Raw genomic sequence first — 16,274 nt, forward strand, 5'->3', positions numbered from 1 at the left:
ACTTATAAACTTCACTGCCCCCTCCCCCCCCCCCAATTTAAAGACTGACATATTAGCACATTTTTTTCTTTACTATGTTTGTGAACTAATACTGACTAGTTATTGGCCTTTAAATTTATGTAGTTTATGTAACTTGTCAAAAACTCAGGGATTAAACTCAACTCAGGGCAAACTCCACTGTTCCCAAATGAACTGACTGTTAATTAGCACATTAATTAATAGAACTCTTAATATGAACTGCTTATTATAGAGTAACATCAGCAGTTTATATTGCACACACAAGGGGGGTGAGGGCAAAATTTTAGTACTGTGAGCTTGTGTTCATGAGGGGGCCCCACATAAATAACTTGTACGAGGTTCCAAATTTTCTGATGGCGGCCCTAACTGTAATCTTTAACACCAGCCACAAAACGGAACGTTCAATAGAAAAGAAGTAAATGACCACAACAAAAAAAATTTCAAAATTTCTGTACTTTTATCTGCTTAGGTCACTGGAACATGAATAGCAATAAACACACTACGGCACAGAGATGGAAGACTGAGGGAACAGGTATGGGATGGATCGCTATGGAAGTCCAGTAAGTTTACTGGATGTCTTATACCACTTTATGTGATAACAGTAGGAGCTGAGCGACCTGTTCTTTCCTGTAACTTTGAGATCTTAAGTGCAATAGTAATAAGAGGGCCCAGCATAACCTGTAAAGGAAAAAAAAAAAAGAGCATGTAAAATGTTTACAGGTACCTTGTCTTCATTAAACATTAAAACAAGCAACAGTGCAAATACTTACTATCTTCATCAGTATTTAAATATTACCCTGTACAGGTATTAATTCCTCTAAATAATATACCTTCATAGTAGAACTGTTCTGATCCCCCATGCATGCCTAGCTGTGATTTGTTTGCTGAAGAGGAGGAATCGGCTCTTTGCCAAGAGTCACAGCAAAGCACATGAAGGAGTTTTTGTTTGGCTACAGCACTAAGGCTATATCAAAAACCAGAACATAAGAAAGACATTATAAATTAAAAACTCATTAGGCTTTGAACTCCAGCTTTTCCCATACCTAAGGATCTGTTGGGCATAAAAGTATGTGAGCAATCATAGCTGCAGTGTGGGCACACTGAAACAAAACTATATTTAATCTCTCCAGGTATAAATTCAAATGGAATGCACATTCTATCTTCAAGCCACAAAGAGTCCTGTGGCTGCAAGTATCAAGTGATTAAAGAACACATGTAAACACAGGATTTTAAATGTGCAGTGAGCATGGCCCAAACATACAAAAAGAAAACAAATTACAAATTATGTTTTAGTGGAGCACATAAGATATTATGTCTAGGGCAGAGTCTGGCAGCCATATTTTCTGTTAGTAAAGCTTCTTTTTTTTTTTTTAAACTCAAATCACAACTGTGCTGACAGGCTATGCCACTGAAGTCAATGGCAGGCAGGACAGGTAGAGGCAACTAAGTGTTATCACTAGCCATTTCTCCACAAGTGGCGACAACACCAATAAGTCACATTCTGCCCTGCGTGTACATTTTAGGCCAAAATCTACCCTGTATGCCTGATGACCAATGGATGTCACTAGCCGTCACTCTGAGTAAATAGAGCAGATTTTGGGTTATGTGTGTTACATATCCCTAATGTACAGATAATGTAAACCTTTTAGGGCAATATGTGATGTTACTCTGTAGATAAATAAATGCAAGTATATAGAAGTTCATTTGAAGCCCTCTACTCTTTGCCTGATCTCTTTCCACCACGGGCCCTAGCGCTGCTCCTCCTCGTAGGCAGTGATACAAGAATGTCCTGAAACACTGGAGAACATTGAGAAGGATATCTCCAGGACAAAAATGTTGCAGTCAGCTTTAAATAAATGATGTACTTCTAATATATCAATACAGCATTGTAGTTACTGTAACAAAATTGGCTGATATATATTAATATATTTATTTTGTATCACAGTAACTGCTTAAATATAGAATGTATTTATATAAAAGAAACTATGATGCTTTCCCTATAAACACTAGAGACAAAGCACAAGCGGATTTCCTTTTTGTATGGACATTGTATAACTGGCATTTACCTGAGGGTCTTCATATATTTTCTGTAAATCCTTCTCATAGCTGTCAATATATAATCTAATGGTAGCTCCAGCGCTGCCTGTACCACTAAGCCTAAAGATGACTCGAGATCCATCAGCAAAAATAAGCCTTAATCCCTAAAATGGAGAAATGTCAATTTTATATGCCAAGTTAAAAAAGAAACATGAACATTTCTTATACAGGTATCGGACCCCTTATCCGGAAACCCGTTATCCAGAAAGCTCCGAATTACGGAAAGCTCGTCTCCCATAGGCTCCATTATAAGCAAATAATTCAGAATTTTAAAACTGATTTCCTTTTTTTATGTAGAAATAAAACAGAACCTTGTAATTGATCCCAACTAAGATATAAATAATCCTTATTGGATGCAAAACAATCCTGTTGGGTTTAATTAATGTTTTATTAATTTTTTAGTAGACTTAAGGTATGGAGATCCAAATTATGGAAAGATCCCTTATCCGGAATACCCTTGGTCCCGAGCATTCTGGATAATGGGTCCTATACCTGTACTAACTTATGCTATCTCTTAGGGGGAGATTTATTAAGACCCGAACGGGTCCGAACGCGCCGAGCGGATTCGCGCCCGATTTTTTCGAGCGTCCGCGGCGTTTTCGCGCGGGCGCACGAAAAAGTCGTGCGCCCGCGCGAAAAATTCGGAAAGACTGCCGCTGTTTGCAATGGTTTGGTACGAAAATTACGTGACTTTCGGATCGCCAATACGATTTTTTCGTGACTAATACGATTTTTTCGTGACTAATACGATTTTTTCGTGACTAATACGATTTTTTCGTGACTAATACGATTTTTTCGTAAGCATTTTCGGGATATTTGCGATCTTCAGAAATTTTCGTTTCCAATCCGAATTTTTCCCATTCGGGATTCGAACTTGGGTTTTGATAAATCTGCCCCTTAGTCTCCTGTTATGCTATCAGTTCTATTATACACAGAGCATGGGTATCCGCTTTGCACAATGAACCTTTCACATTATTCTACAGTAAATTTTGTATATCTGCAGACACCTTAACATGAAGGATACTGCTGCCATTTTTATGTTTTATTTTTAAATTCTTTTCGCAACACATCAGCATTTATAGAATAAAAAAGGCAATGATGGAATAAGAACATACTGGCACCAGTAGATATTTGTATACAAGCATGCACCAGTTTGGATTCTCTCATTTCACCCTAGCCAATGAGCAGATATTTCAATTATTCCAGTACAGTAAAAAGTAATAAAGCTAAACATTTGTTTGGATGCTGAAGGGTTGTAAACTGGCACAACATTTCATATATTTTGTCAATTTTAACTAAAAAGCAAAGGGAAAAAGCCCCCACAAATGCTGGAATAAGTAATAATAGGCTTGAAGCCATAAGTCCAGAATCTTTTAGTTGAATAATTTCAACATCTGTTGCCCCTGATATACCAGCATTCCTGCTTGTAAGGGCCATGAAATAAAAAAAATGTAACAAACAGAATAGAAAGTGAACAAGTTGCCATTTTTATTATTGTATTATTTTTCCATATCTTCATCAGAACCACATTTAAGGCATCAGTAAAATGACATGAGCATTTCATTAAAGGAGAAAGTGATTTTGGCATTTTACTGCCAATAGATTAGCCACATTAGTGCCACCTAGAATGCTATATTTATTCTGCAGAAGGCATTGCCATACCTGTGTAAAGAGCCCTAGAAGCTTCCTCCAATAGCAGCTGCCATTTTAGCTTGGTGTTGGTAGCTTCCTGCTGCAGTTTTAGCCGTTGGAAGCGCATATCACACATTCCTAAGGGGGGGGGGAGGGTCAGTTCTTATGCATTCTTATGGGAGGGGGGAGCAGTGAAGGAGAGGGAGAAGACTATGCAGACGTGTGTCCCAAACCTGAAAGAGCACTAAAAGAGGGGAAGTCTGATACCGAAGAACATGTTCACAAACAAGGAGACAAGAAACTCTGTGTTGGACTCAGTGCAGCATTACTGTAAGTGCTTATGGCTTATTTACATAGACCTTTCTGATAAAGCTTAGTTTTTACCTTTCCTTCTCCTTTAAGGAAAAAGTCAAAAGTATTTTAAACAACAGAACTAATACAGATATCAAGAATGAATGCTGACATTTTTGTGACTTTGTTACCAGTACTTGCTAAGAAAGCCAACTCTGCATTACACCTACTGATACACCATCTTGTAAGACATTTCTGGCATTGAATGTTCTAATTGTGCACCACATGATTCAATCAATATTTGCAGTCACTTACCTGGTTTCTTGAAATACTTCCATCAACAGGGTCACTATACTCAAAGTTATCTGCTTTTTCAACAGTATAAACTTTATCCCCAACAGAAAGCTGCTGACCAATGAATGCGCGATCAAACATCAATGTTTCAAGGTCTTTCATCATCTTGTTAGCTCCTTCAGAATCAACCTCTTCATAATCATATCTAAAACACATGTAGGTAAGAGTTTAAAAAGGAACCATGGTCTAAAGCAATTGTTACCTACAAACCTCCACCCTACTGGCAATGTGCCGAGGTGAGTATGTATACTACCAGTATGGACATGGTCAATTTCAATATACAGATATTTTATAAAGTCCTCCCTCTGTGTAAGTATAAAGGAGACTGGATCTTCCACAGCTATCAGAATTTGCTAGAACCATGATAAGGTCTTCTCTTAACTCAGTCATAATTTAAACAGTCATTACATCTCCACCAGACTTCATCCGTCAACATGCAAGCCTTAATTGGTGTTTTCAATCAATAAGATATATAAGGATAAAAGGTAGTGCTGTCTGTCACAAGAAGATACAGATACCTGGGAACAAATGCCCTTTCGTATAAAATGAAGGAATTCTTCAAATAAAACGTTTCAGACTTTAGAAAAAATCTTGTTAGTAAAGCAAATTTAAGCTTCAAGCTGATGTCTACCATTGCTTTCCCTCAAGATCTGCCCTAATGCAACCTAAAGCTGTTTTGGTGAAAGATATGGAAACAATCTCCTTGATAATTCAACCTTTGAGAATAAAATGTATCACAAAAACACAGATTTAAAATAAAAAAAAAAAAAAAGCGCTGGCATCCCCTCCTCCCCTTCTACAGAACAAAAGATTTTTTCCAGAAATCCAGATGTTTCCCTGCAGGTTGGAATTTAACCAATAAAAAAGCCAAATAACTACTCTGGTATATGATAACGATTATACTTTATTGTAAGTTAATCGTAAATTAATTTTAATGGCAGTTTTCAATAAAATTCTATGTAGCCAGCTGAATGACTATAGGTCTATACAGTTTCACCTGAAAGTGGCACTGTAAATGTAGCAAATTTTTGTGGCTGATCTCCTCTGGTAAAATGAAGATCAGAGCAAAAACAGGGAGCTCACCGTGTGAAAAAATTACGACCATACTTCTGCCAGTGATCTTTTAGAATTTCCTCCACACTCTGTTTGCGTGTGGCAATGATTGATAGCCATGCGAGAACTGCCCAAAGTCCATCCTTTTCTCGAATATGGTCAGAGCCTATAGAATATAAGAAAATAAGAGTCTTGTTAATAAATTTAAATTCCTTTGAAACTTGGTTTTTATATTTATTGTTGAATTATCTGAAACTTTTTCTTAAAAACAAATGCCGGAATCCTCCAACAGCTAGGAATTTAACCAAAAAGCCAAAGAAAAGACCCAGTCATGATCACAGGCCAGTTCACGTAAAATTTATCACCAGGTCACTATCCTGTAGGGTATGTGTAGAGGTGAGTATACATATCGCCAGTATAACCATGGTAAATTTCAATATCAAGAAATTTAATATAGTCCTCGCTCTGTGTATGCATAAAAAAAGATCAATTCTTGGATAGCATTCAGAATTTGCTAGAACCACAACGGGGTCCCCCCTCTTTACATAACACACACACACACAGTAATTGCGTCTCTACCAGGCTAAACACTGCCTAGTGAAAAGATAATTGTGACAGATCTTTAGATCTGGTATCAAGGGCTGCCATCAGTAATGTTCACCATCCTACTAACAGGGCCCCAACGGTCACTAGGGCTTTATTGTATGTGGGCCCAGCCATCAAGTAAAATGGATTGTAGGTGTGTATAGATATTCGGGAATGCCAGCCAGAAGATAAATCAGTCTTTATCCACTATTTTCAGAAAAGGCTGGAAAACAATAAATTGCAGATTCCTACAAAAATTTGTCTGGATGCAATAACAGAACTAAACATCCCTGACCCCCTCCCCCTGGACACATTTTTGAGTTGGCGAATTTGCACCGGTGCATGTGTCCAGTGGGCCCTGAGGGGGTGCGGTCCCTGGTAGTTCTGCCACTGTCTGTGGGAGTGCATTTTGTCCTAGTTTAAAGCACTATTGCCTTTTGCTGATTTTACACTGAACCCCTATTAAAGATGCCTTTTGTGTAGTATCTTAGAATTAGTGACCAATTTAAATTAAAACCTAGAAAAATGAAACATGTATAAAATGAATTAAAATGGTTCTGAAATATAATTTAAGCTTTATAACGCAAATATGTCCATATCATGGTACCAGAAACAGTTTTCGTTGTTTAGGAAATGTTCTTTTTTGCTGAATTCTTTAGAACAAAAAAAAAAAAAAAAAAGCTTTTGCCAGCATGGGTTACAAAATTTCTTTAAAATTACAGACCAAAATGCTTCTTTGTGTAATGCAAGCATGCTGCGCCTGTCATTTGCAATGTTTGGCAACGGCAGCATTCCATATAAAATGCTGAATTTAATTTACACATCTGTAGAAAAAAATTCTTCCAAACGTCTGTCGCCAAATTAAATGTTTATATAAAAAGGTCTAAATTAATGTCTCTACAGGAAAGGAAATATGTGGTTAGTCTCTTGTCAAGTACCCAGTTTTTCTTTGTGGCATGCATATGTTCCAATTACATGTATTTTAAAAGAAGAGATTTTATGGTCTGCCAATTTTTATATAGTTTTTTTTTTTTTTTTTTTTTAACAGTGTTTTTTCTGAATTTGTTCCAGACCAAAAATGTGCTATTATATTATGCTTTGTAAATATACTGCAACTTGTCAGTATCTAATATTCTATAAAAAGTACACATACGTTTGTGATAAAGACCACAATGATACATGTCAAGAAGAGAAAATGCTACTGAATTGCTCACCTGCAAAGCTTGCAGTACATAAAGGCAACTAATGATGAACCTACAATAATGGTTCCAACACACGCAAGATCAATGATAGTCCAGGCCCCACTCCCAATATTAAAAGCCACTTTTTTAGAAAGTGAGATGAATCTAACATTTTTCATTACATGTTGGAATATAATATACATTTTTATTCCTAATTTTATTTATACTGATAGTACTCAAACAGGGACACAAATATACAATGCTTCAAAATGTCTTTAGTGGCCACTCAATTTCTATCTCATATTAAAGCACTGAAAGAACATCTTTACTATTGTATCCTGAAATGTCTGCAGCCCTTGCTAATTCCCCTACTAGGGGGCAGTATTTTCATGGAGGCGATATAAGGATGATCTGGTTATCGTGGTAAATGGGTATTAAACAGAAAACATTCAAAGACTGGAGCTGAAAAGCAGTAAGAGCATTGGCATAGTTCAGACCTAGAAAAGATGTGGGAGACTAATTTATGAACACTCGTGAATTAAGTGCTGAAATAAAGAAGGTAGTGTACATATATTTGTGTAGAGCTCTGTACTAAACTACAGGAAAGTTTTAAGCGTGTCTCTTTTTTGCAAGGCTGATGTGCATAAATGTATTTCCTACTAATCACCAATGAAGGTCCAAAGATGTATTTTATTTGCAGTCTTGGGCACCCATTGAAACAAGCTATTGCAGGGGATAAAACATTATTTTTCTGATTGATTCATACGCTTTAGTTTTATTCGTTTATATATTTTAACACTGATACATAATAATAATAATGTTTATTTTGCCTCTATTTTCCTGAGAGCACAATGTATTACAATAAAGACTTCATGTTTTGGAGAACTCTAGAGTTGCGGCTGGCTTTTTCCATAACCGAATACTACAGCTGGGAGTGAGAAATAAAGGGAGATTGGCAGTGGGAGATTGTCAGACGGGTTGAGCTTGAATCAGCTTTTTGACTTATCTTGGCATACAATGTATAGAACTCTCCTGGATCCAGTCACATTTTGCTAACTGCTCCTTCTGTCTCTTTTTTGGATAGGATAAAACCTTACTACTTTAACTCTTTTAAGGCTCTGTCCATGGACCACTATGATACTCAAGCTCTCTCTTGTCCCAATCTTTCGGCAACAGAGAGAGAGTCAGGGAAGGGAGGGATTAGGGATAGGATATTACAAATTTGCCATAAATTTGTAATTTCAACCCCTGCCCTAGCTGGTGATTTACCGGCTGGGCAAATACCAGCAGGGAGGCAACCAAAGCACAATGTGGGAGGTCTAAATTTAGCCTGTTAGTTTTAAAGTTTTTTATCTTCTCTATAATGTGTTTGTATTATACTTATTCCCATTCAATCACAATGTCTTGCCTTAAGAAAAATATCCCAGAAGATGTCCCCCCCAACCCCACACTCACCAGTTCCAAAGCTTTCCTCTCCGCACAGGGACAGCTTGTTAGCATCCATTAAATTTCCAAAGAATTTCCACCCAGTTGGAGTTTCATATAAAGCAATCTTTGTAGCTTTTGCCACTCTTCAGAAAAAAAGAAAAGCAAATACCGGATTTTTATTTTTTATGGCTCTGCCATAAGTTTTAATAGCACGTTGCTGCAATTAAGAAGCAGATATTTTACAGGGTGTTCTTACTTCATATTTATGTGACATAAAAGGTGAAAGAAAATGTTTCATGCTCTTATGTGACATATGTAATAAACACTTGCAGTTTTACTGGACTTATAAAGCCACAATTTAGTTTTTTTTTTAAAGGCCTTGTTTTCTTCCTGTTGCTAAGGAGATGGACTGTAGCAGCATGAAATAAGAAATATTTTTATGTTGTTGTACCTTTTTTTAACCTATAAAGCAGAACTAACTACAGTATGTTGCCTTTACATTGTTATTGACAGAGACAGTATTTACATAATTGTCTAACTCAGGTAACCTTAACTGTTTTTTTTTTAATTATATAGCTGAGGACCTCTCCAACTGCCTCTTGCCAGTCACACCTATGAGAACTTTTCCATTGTTACTTACACAGTTTACCTGTAGCATTAGTATGATTCAAATAACCCTTCAGCAATCTACCACTTAAAATTTTATTCTTGAACCAAAAAAATGTCTATTTTTAGTCGTAATATTGGTGTGTAGGCAGCCATCTCAGTGCATTGTGTCTGAGTCAGAGCTTTCAGAAGGAGCCAGCGCTAAACATTAGATCTGATTTCAGGTAACCTATTGTTTCTCCAACTCCCATGTAACTAGAGGCGTCTCAATCTTGACTTGGATGTCTTATTAAGTGCTATTCTGATATCTACTGGAAGCTGCTATCTTGCTACCTTCCCATTGTTCTGCTGATCGGCTGCTGGAGGGGGGTGATATCACTCCAACTTGCAGCTCAGCAGTAAAGTGTGAGTGAAGTTTATCAGAGCACAGGTCACATGGTTGTGGCACCCTGGGAAAATGAAGGATATGGCCAGCCCCATGTGAAATTTCAAAATTAAATATAAAAAAAAAAAAAGTGTTTTTGAAGAATGAATTTCAATGCAGGATTCTACTGAAGAAGTTTATTAACTGATGCATTTGAAGAAAACTTTAAAAAAATTGTACCTTCAATGCCTGAACTGCAAGTAGGAAGCAAAGAGGATAATAGCAAAGTGAAAACAATTATGCATTAACCTCTCTTTACACCTTAATATTTTAGTCAGACAAATGTAAAGGGAAAAGAAAAATATATAATGATCTTTCAATAATTGTTTTTCTTTTTTTTTTTTTTTTTTTTTTTTAAAGTCGGCCTTTTTCACATAATCTAAGCAAGTAAAGAACCTGGATTTATAGGGCATTCCAGATAAATCAGCATTTACTATTCTTTGTGGGAACTTATGAGAAAACATGGCCTAAAGGCAAAAAAAATCCCATATTGTTCTCATATTCTATGTAATACAAACTTAAAATGTGTCTAGGAGACATGACAGGAAAAGAACACAGGTATTTATGTGAAACAGTGTAGCACTCAAAGCTAACAAAAGCAAATCTCTCTAATGTTATCTGGATTCCATAAATGACAATTATATTAACATTCATATCTGGAGGGGCTACTAATAGACTTGAGAGGATAAAGCAGTGTGTTCTCAAACAGACATCTACCACTAGAGCCAAAAGATCTATGTAATGAATAAGCTGCAGTCAATGGACAAAATTCAGAATTCAGTCTGTACTGTGGGATTTCTTAGCAAACATTTCTAACGTCAGCACTGGCAATATTAGGCGTAGTCAGATCCTACCTGTCAAGGGCACCACTTGTTGGCATACTCCTTGCAAAGCCACGAACACCGGTGTGTTGGAAGTAAGGAATACTAAAAATGTTGGCGGCTATCACAGCAACAGAGTCAGAAGGGTTAACAAAGAAGCCATTTTTTCCAAGAATCATGTTGCGATCCTAATGAACAAATCAGAGATGTTTTTACAAACCAAAAAAATGTTTTAAAAGGTACTGGGTGCAATACAAAACTAGAGGGTCCCACTATAGCTTACTGAACTTACTGAAATAGAGATGCTGAGAGAACATGGAAGACACACCGTGTGACATAACATACGTTTAGCAAGCCTTACGTTTAAATGTAGTTTAAAAATTGTTTAAGATTGACTATATGTTAAAAATAAACATATACATAACATTTCAGCACCACTTAATGCATTAGATTTTCTTAATTCCCAAATTATTGTGCTCAAAAGATGTTATGTTATCAAAAATTTGGGGTATCACTGGAATCATCTGATATTTTTTTTTCTTACCCCATCTCCATCAAAGGCAGCTCCAAAGTCGTGTTCCCCAGTCTTCATGGTGTCCACTAACTCAGAAGCATATGTCAAATTTGGGTCGGGATGGTGACCACCAAAATCCTCTAGCGGTATGCAGTTGACTGCAGAATTGGCAGGAGCTCCCAATTCTTCGCACAAGATCTTTTTCACATAAGGGCCAACAACTGGTTTAGAAAATAAATATAAAAGAATAAAGAAGACTGCTCTTTTAATGTAGTTTCGTACCCCATGTCACCCTCTCTACTCTAGTAGTACTTCTCATGACAGCACTCCTTAAAGGAACAGTAACATTAATTTTTTTGTCGATTCAAGACAAGAAGTGATAAGAAAACATAAAATAAATGTACCTTTTCTTTCCTTCCTTCCCAGACTAATGCTTGGTAATTTAGAAAAAAAATATATATTATGCAACATAAAACTTGTTATATTTAAAAAAAACAGATTTTTTGGGTAAAATGGACAGACTGTGAAAAATAAAAAATATTTGTAATATAGTTAGTTAGGCAAAAATGTAATCTATAAAGGCTGGAGTGAGCAGATGTGTAACATAACATCCAGAACTTTACTTGCTTCAGCTCTCTAACCTCTTAACTCTTAAATAACTCCTAACAGCTTAGGGTCATTATATTAGACATCTGCCCACTCCAGCCTTTATAGATTTCATTTTTGGCTAACTAACTATATTGAAAACATTTTTTATTTTGTGCAGTCTATCTATTTTGCCCATTTTTATACTGAACTGCTCCTTTAAATTGTCTGCATCATGATGCAACAGGCAGTTGATGACAACTTATGAGGAATGCTTTAAAACAGTGATCCCCAACCAGTGGCTCATGAGCAACATGTTGCTGTCCAACCTCTCAGATATTGCTCTCAGTGCCCCCAAACCAGATAGTTATTTTTGAATTCTGTGGCAAGTTTTGGTTGAATAAAAAGATTTACTTCCAAATAAAGCCTCCTGTAAGTGGATAGTGTGCATAGAGGCTGCCTAATGGCCAATCTTAGCCCTTATTTGGCACCTCCATGAACTTTTATGATGCTTGTGTTGCTCTCCCAGTCTTTTTACATTTGACTATGGCTCACGAGTAAGAAAGGTTAGGGACCCCTACTTTAAAGCAAGGTCAAAACAAGCAGGTCTAGGCCTTGTCAGGCCCATGCCGTCAGTTGTATGTTTTTGACAAAGGTAACTATTTAGAGGGTGCCCCAGGGGCTACACAATGCAATTGCTGTCATATCTCTAAATATGCTGTTGATAAATATATTTCAGCAGCAAGCTTTGTTCTCAAGGCTGTACAACTTATGCCAGAGGATAGGAGCATCTCTGAGACTGATGAAATGCTGAACTGGAGATCTAGTAGTAGTAGTGTAATAAGGGAACTGGGTGGGCAGGAGACATAATAGGTGCCTACCCACCCAGTCCCCAGTATGGCTTCCTTGTTTGTTTAACTAGCAATTCAAATGACCCAGGAGCTGTGGGCTAAAGCAATTACGTTACCTCCATGCATTGCATCAATTCGAATTTTAAGTCTGTTCTGTCCAGAAAGTAGTTCTTTTAAGGCACTGAAGTCAAATATATTTCTCAGCATGTTTGCATAGGCTTCCACCGAGTCTACAATCTCCACTGCAGTAGAAACAAGGAAATCATCACTACAGACATGGCAGTAAAAGTCACCACTTCCAACATATTTTACATGGGATAAAATGGCAGTTTTGGAAACTATTGGTGTTGAGCATTGTCATGGTGAACAAAAAAAAAAAAAAGTTATAAGTGAGGATAATATCCTTCTTTATGATGGTTTCCTGCCCGACTGTGTAGCCAACAAAATGTTATGTTGTATAGTTACTACCTAAACTTGAGTTGGGATAAATAAACAGTGGCATAAGTGTGCATAAGTGATCCACCCAACCCTTCTACACTTAGGGGGCTGATTTACTAACCCACGAATCCGACCCGAATTGGAAAAGTTCCGACTTGAAAACGAACATTTTGCGACTTTTTCGTATTTTTTGCGATTTTTTTCGGCGTCTTTACGAATTTTTCGTTACCAATACGATTTTTGCGTAAAAATGCGAGTTTTTCGTAGCCATTACGAAAGTTGCGTAAAATCGCCCGATTTTTTCGTAGCGTTAAAACTTACGCGAAAAGTTGCGCCTTTTTCGTAGCGTTAAAACTTAAAAGGTGCGAAGTTTCGCGTAAGTTTTAACGCTACGAAAAAAGCGCAACTTTTTGCGCAAGTTTTTACGCTACGAAAAATCGCCAGATTTTACGCAACTTTCGTAATGGCTACGAAAAACTCGCGTTTTTACGCAAAAATCGTATTGGTAACGAAAAATTCGTACAGACGCCGAAAAAATCGCAAAAAAATACGAAAAAATCGCAAAATACCGATCATTACGAAAAAAACGCAATCGGACTCATTTCGACCCGTTCGTGGGTTAGTAAATGTGCCCCTTAATGTGTCACCTAGTATACAAACATATTCTTAAAAGAATAAAACCTCTTAATGATGCGCAAGTTAGGGGCAGATCGGGGGCTGGTGGGGGGGAACCACTTCATGCCTCCCCCTCCAGCCCCTCACCAATACAGTGCCGACTTACAGAGTCAGACAAATTATAGTCTTTTTTTGGATGTTGCACATAGTATTATTTTATAAACATGACCATTAAAGCACCAGTGTATGCCATACATTACCAGTAAATGGTTTGAATTTGTTCTCCAAGTCAAACTGTTGTTTTCCAATAGTAGTCAAATCTACTTTAAGATCAGGGCAAATAGCATATTCTTCTATGGTTTTGCTGAGCTGGAAAATCTTATCAGTAATGGCTTCAGGTGCTGGACCTGGTCAAGAGACAAAGTCTGTTAAGAATTTTCACTAGGTTTGTATAATAGGAATGTACAAAGTAGATTAATCTCTACAACTGGCCATACACAAGCAGATTTTAGCTGCAGATTCAGCCAAATGATCCAATACAGGCAACAAAATGTCAAAAACACCTTTCCATTTAGCCTAAATATGAAACAGCAAGGTCAAAGTTTAATATTTATGCATTACTAAATTTAAAAGGGGATATAAAGTGTCAAACAATATTTACCATCATGTATACACCCAGAAAAACACGGGTGAATAAGGGCTTTAATTAATTTGCCTTGTTAGTACTACTCTGCCTTGATGTGGCTGGGGATAGGGGAAGTGCAGGGGCCCTATTAGTTAAAAAGTAATATAGGCCTTATCAGAAATTAGTAAATGCTTGATAACTGGTACTTTAAAACCAAATCTGAAAATAGTCACAAAGCAAACTAACTTACCTCCATTCGAAGTATTAAACTTGATGCCAAAATCTCCATTTGGGCCCCCTGGATTATGGCTAGCGGTCAGAATAATGCCCCCAATGGCTTTAATTTTTCTGATAATGCAGGATACTGCCGGTGTAGAGAGAATACCATTCTGTCCAATAACTAAGCGCCCAATCTGTTATACAACAGAAACAGGTTATTAAAACAAGGGAAGCAAAAACAACAAAAATGAAAAAGATGTTTGAAAGGAGCTAAATCAATCAGTTATTACATGCTTCAAAGAATGTTTAACACTGTCTTTTCCTAAAGAAGCTCAAAGTATTACTTGACAATTTTTTTGAATGCAGAATCTGGTAAATTACTGCTGTGGCTAATAGGTCAGATCACTGACATCATAGAATGTTTCAGGCAACTAAAGCCATATAAAACGTGTTCTGATCCAGAATGGTCCTGGCGCACAAAAGTGTGACAGATGGAACTCTAAGAGAACTGCAGACAGTGACATAGTGCCTCAATAGCAGTATTGGGGAGCTCAACCCTCTGTTAACTTACCCAAACGGGTATCAGGTGCAAATACTGGAAGAACCTCACCTTGCATGGGGGTCAATATCCAACAGCAAAAAAATCCAGTAGCACACTGAAGATGCAAATCGTGAAAAAAATTGTATTTTATTTGCCCAAGTACATAAAAACAAGCAAAGAGCAACGTTTCGGGACCCTCCGGACCCTTTCTCAAGCTCTTGAGAAAGGGTCCGGAGGGTCCCGAAACGTTGCTCTTTGCTTGTTTTTATGTACTTGGGCAAATAAAATACAATTTTTTTCACGATTTGCATCTTCAGTGTGCTACTGGATTTTTTTGCTGAGTGACATAGTGCCTGTGAATACATACACTTGAATGCACCTTCTTCATATAGTGCTCTCTTTCTTCACCAGACATTTAAGCACACTGTATCTATATGGAAGTTAACACGTTACACAAACAACTATAGATTTAACAAGCATCCAACCATTCAATATCCTTTCAATGATATGAATCTCTGACTTAATTTCTTATATTTCCACCTCAGAGATTCAGAGCATGATCTCTTGTTCTATTATTCTGCACTCCTTTATTGAACTTTGGTAAGCATTTGCTTGAAACATATTGCACTTCTGCTTGTTTTCTATTGCATCATAGGGTACAGAAGTTTTTACCTAGTCCTCTAGGTACAACATGTACAAAACTATTTACACAAAACCTATTGCATGCCTTTTGCTGTTCTACAGACTGCAATGCAACAAAGAGAGGGCCCATTCATCTAAAGTATATCAGTGCTGTCCAACTTCTGTGTTGCAGAGGGCCAGAATTTCTCTAGCATCCAAAAGCCATGTGTATCAAATAAAGGCTTTTTAATGGGACAAGAAGGTGCTTTTTGTTATTTTTCTATCTGGAATTTCTCTAGCATACATAATGGAAGACCGCTAATGGAAGCCATTTTTGACCACTCCTCTTTTTTTAAACCGCACCCACTTTATCACAAGAGCTTTTAAGACCATGCCCACATTAATGGTGGTAGCACAGCAAAACCCCAAATGGTGCTCACTGCGGGGATATCAACCATCATTCATATGTGAAAAATTATATTATGTCATATTAAGACAAACCCTTAAATCCATATGACTCCTCCTCCCCAGTGAATAGAACAGCAACCCCCAGCACACCTTAGGGACCATTTAATGGCTATTTCCAACTGCTAACAAACCCCTGCCAGGTTCACCTCCCACAGGCAGGGTAGGGAAGGCAGAGTATGGCACACACAGGCAGCATAGGGCAGGCAAAGTATGGCACACACAGGCAGTACTATGCCTGCCCTTTGCTGCCTGTGTGTCCTATACGCTGCCTGCCCTACCCCACCCTTGTGTCATACTCTGCCTGCCC

At 37.4% G+C, this 16,274-nt stretch overlaps 1 protein-coding gene across 2 annotated transcripts in view; it reads right to left on the bottom strand.

The window, feature by feature from the left end:
• Positions 1 to 452: 452 nt before the first annotated feature.
• Positions 453 to 16,274, bottom strand: part of pgm1 (phosphoglucomutase 1) — a 38,634-nt gene continuing 22,812 nt past the window's right edge. Inside the window, exons 2-11 of one of the 2 annotated variants that reach the window (XM_012960796.3) lie at positions 14,369 to 14,531; positions 13,754 to 13,900; positions 12,557 to 12,682; positions 11,035 to 11,225; positions 10,524 to 10,678; positions 8,667 to 8,782; positions 5,476 to 5,611; positions 4,354 to 4,537; positions 2,085 to 2,219; positions 453 to 696 (exon numbers count right to left, since the gene is read on the bottom strand). In XM_012960796.3, coding sequence (XP_012816250.1) covers positions 607 to 696; positions 2,085 to 2,219; positions 4,354 to 4,537; positions 5,476 to 5,611; positions 8,667 to 8,782; positions 10,524 to 10,678; positions 11,035 to 11,225; positions 12,557 to 12,682; positions 13,754 to 13,900; positions 14,369 to 14,531 — 1,443 coding nt within the window. In that variant the 3' untranslated portion in view covers positions 453 to 606. 2 annotated transcript variants of the gene reach the window in all.

The sequence above is a fragment of the Xenopus tropicalis genome, chromosome 4 (genome assembly GCF_000004195.4).
Source record: "Xenopus tropicalis strain Nigerian chromosome 4, UCB_Xtro_10.0, whole genome shotgun sequence".
Classification (NCBI taxonomy): domain Eukaryota; kingdom Metazoa; phylum Chordata; class Amphibia; order Anura; family Pipidae; genus Xenopus; species Xenopus tropicalis.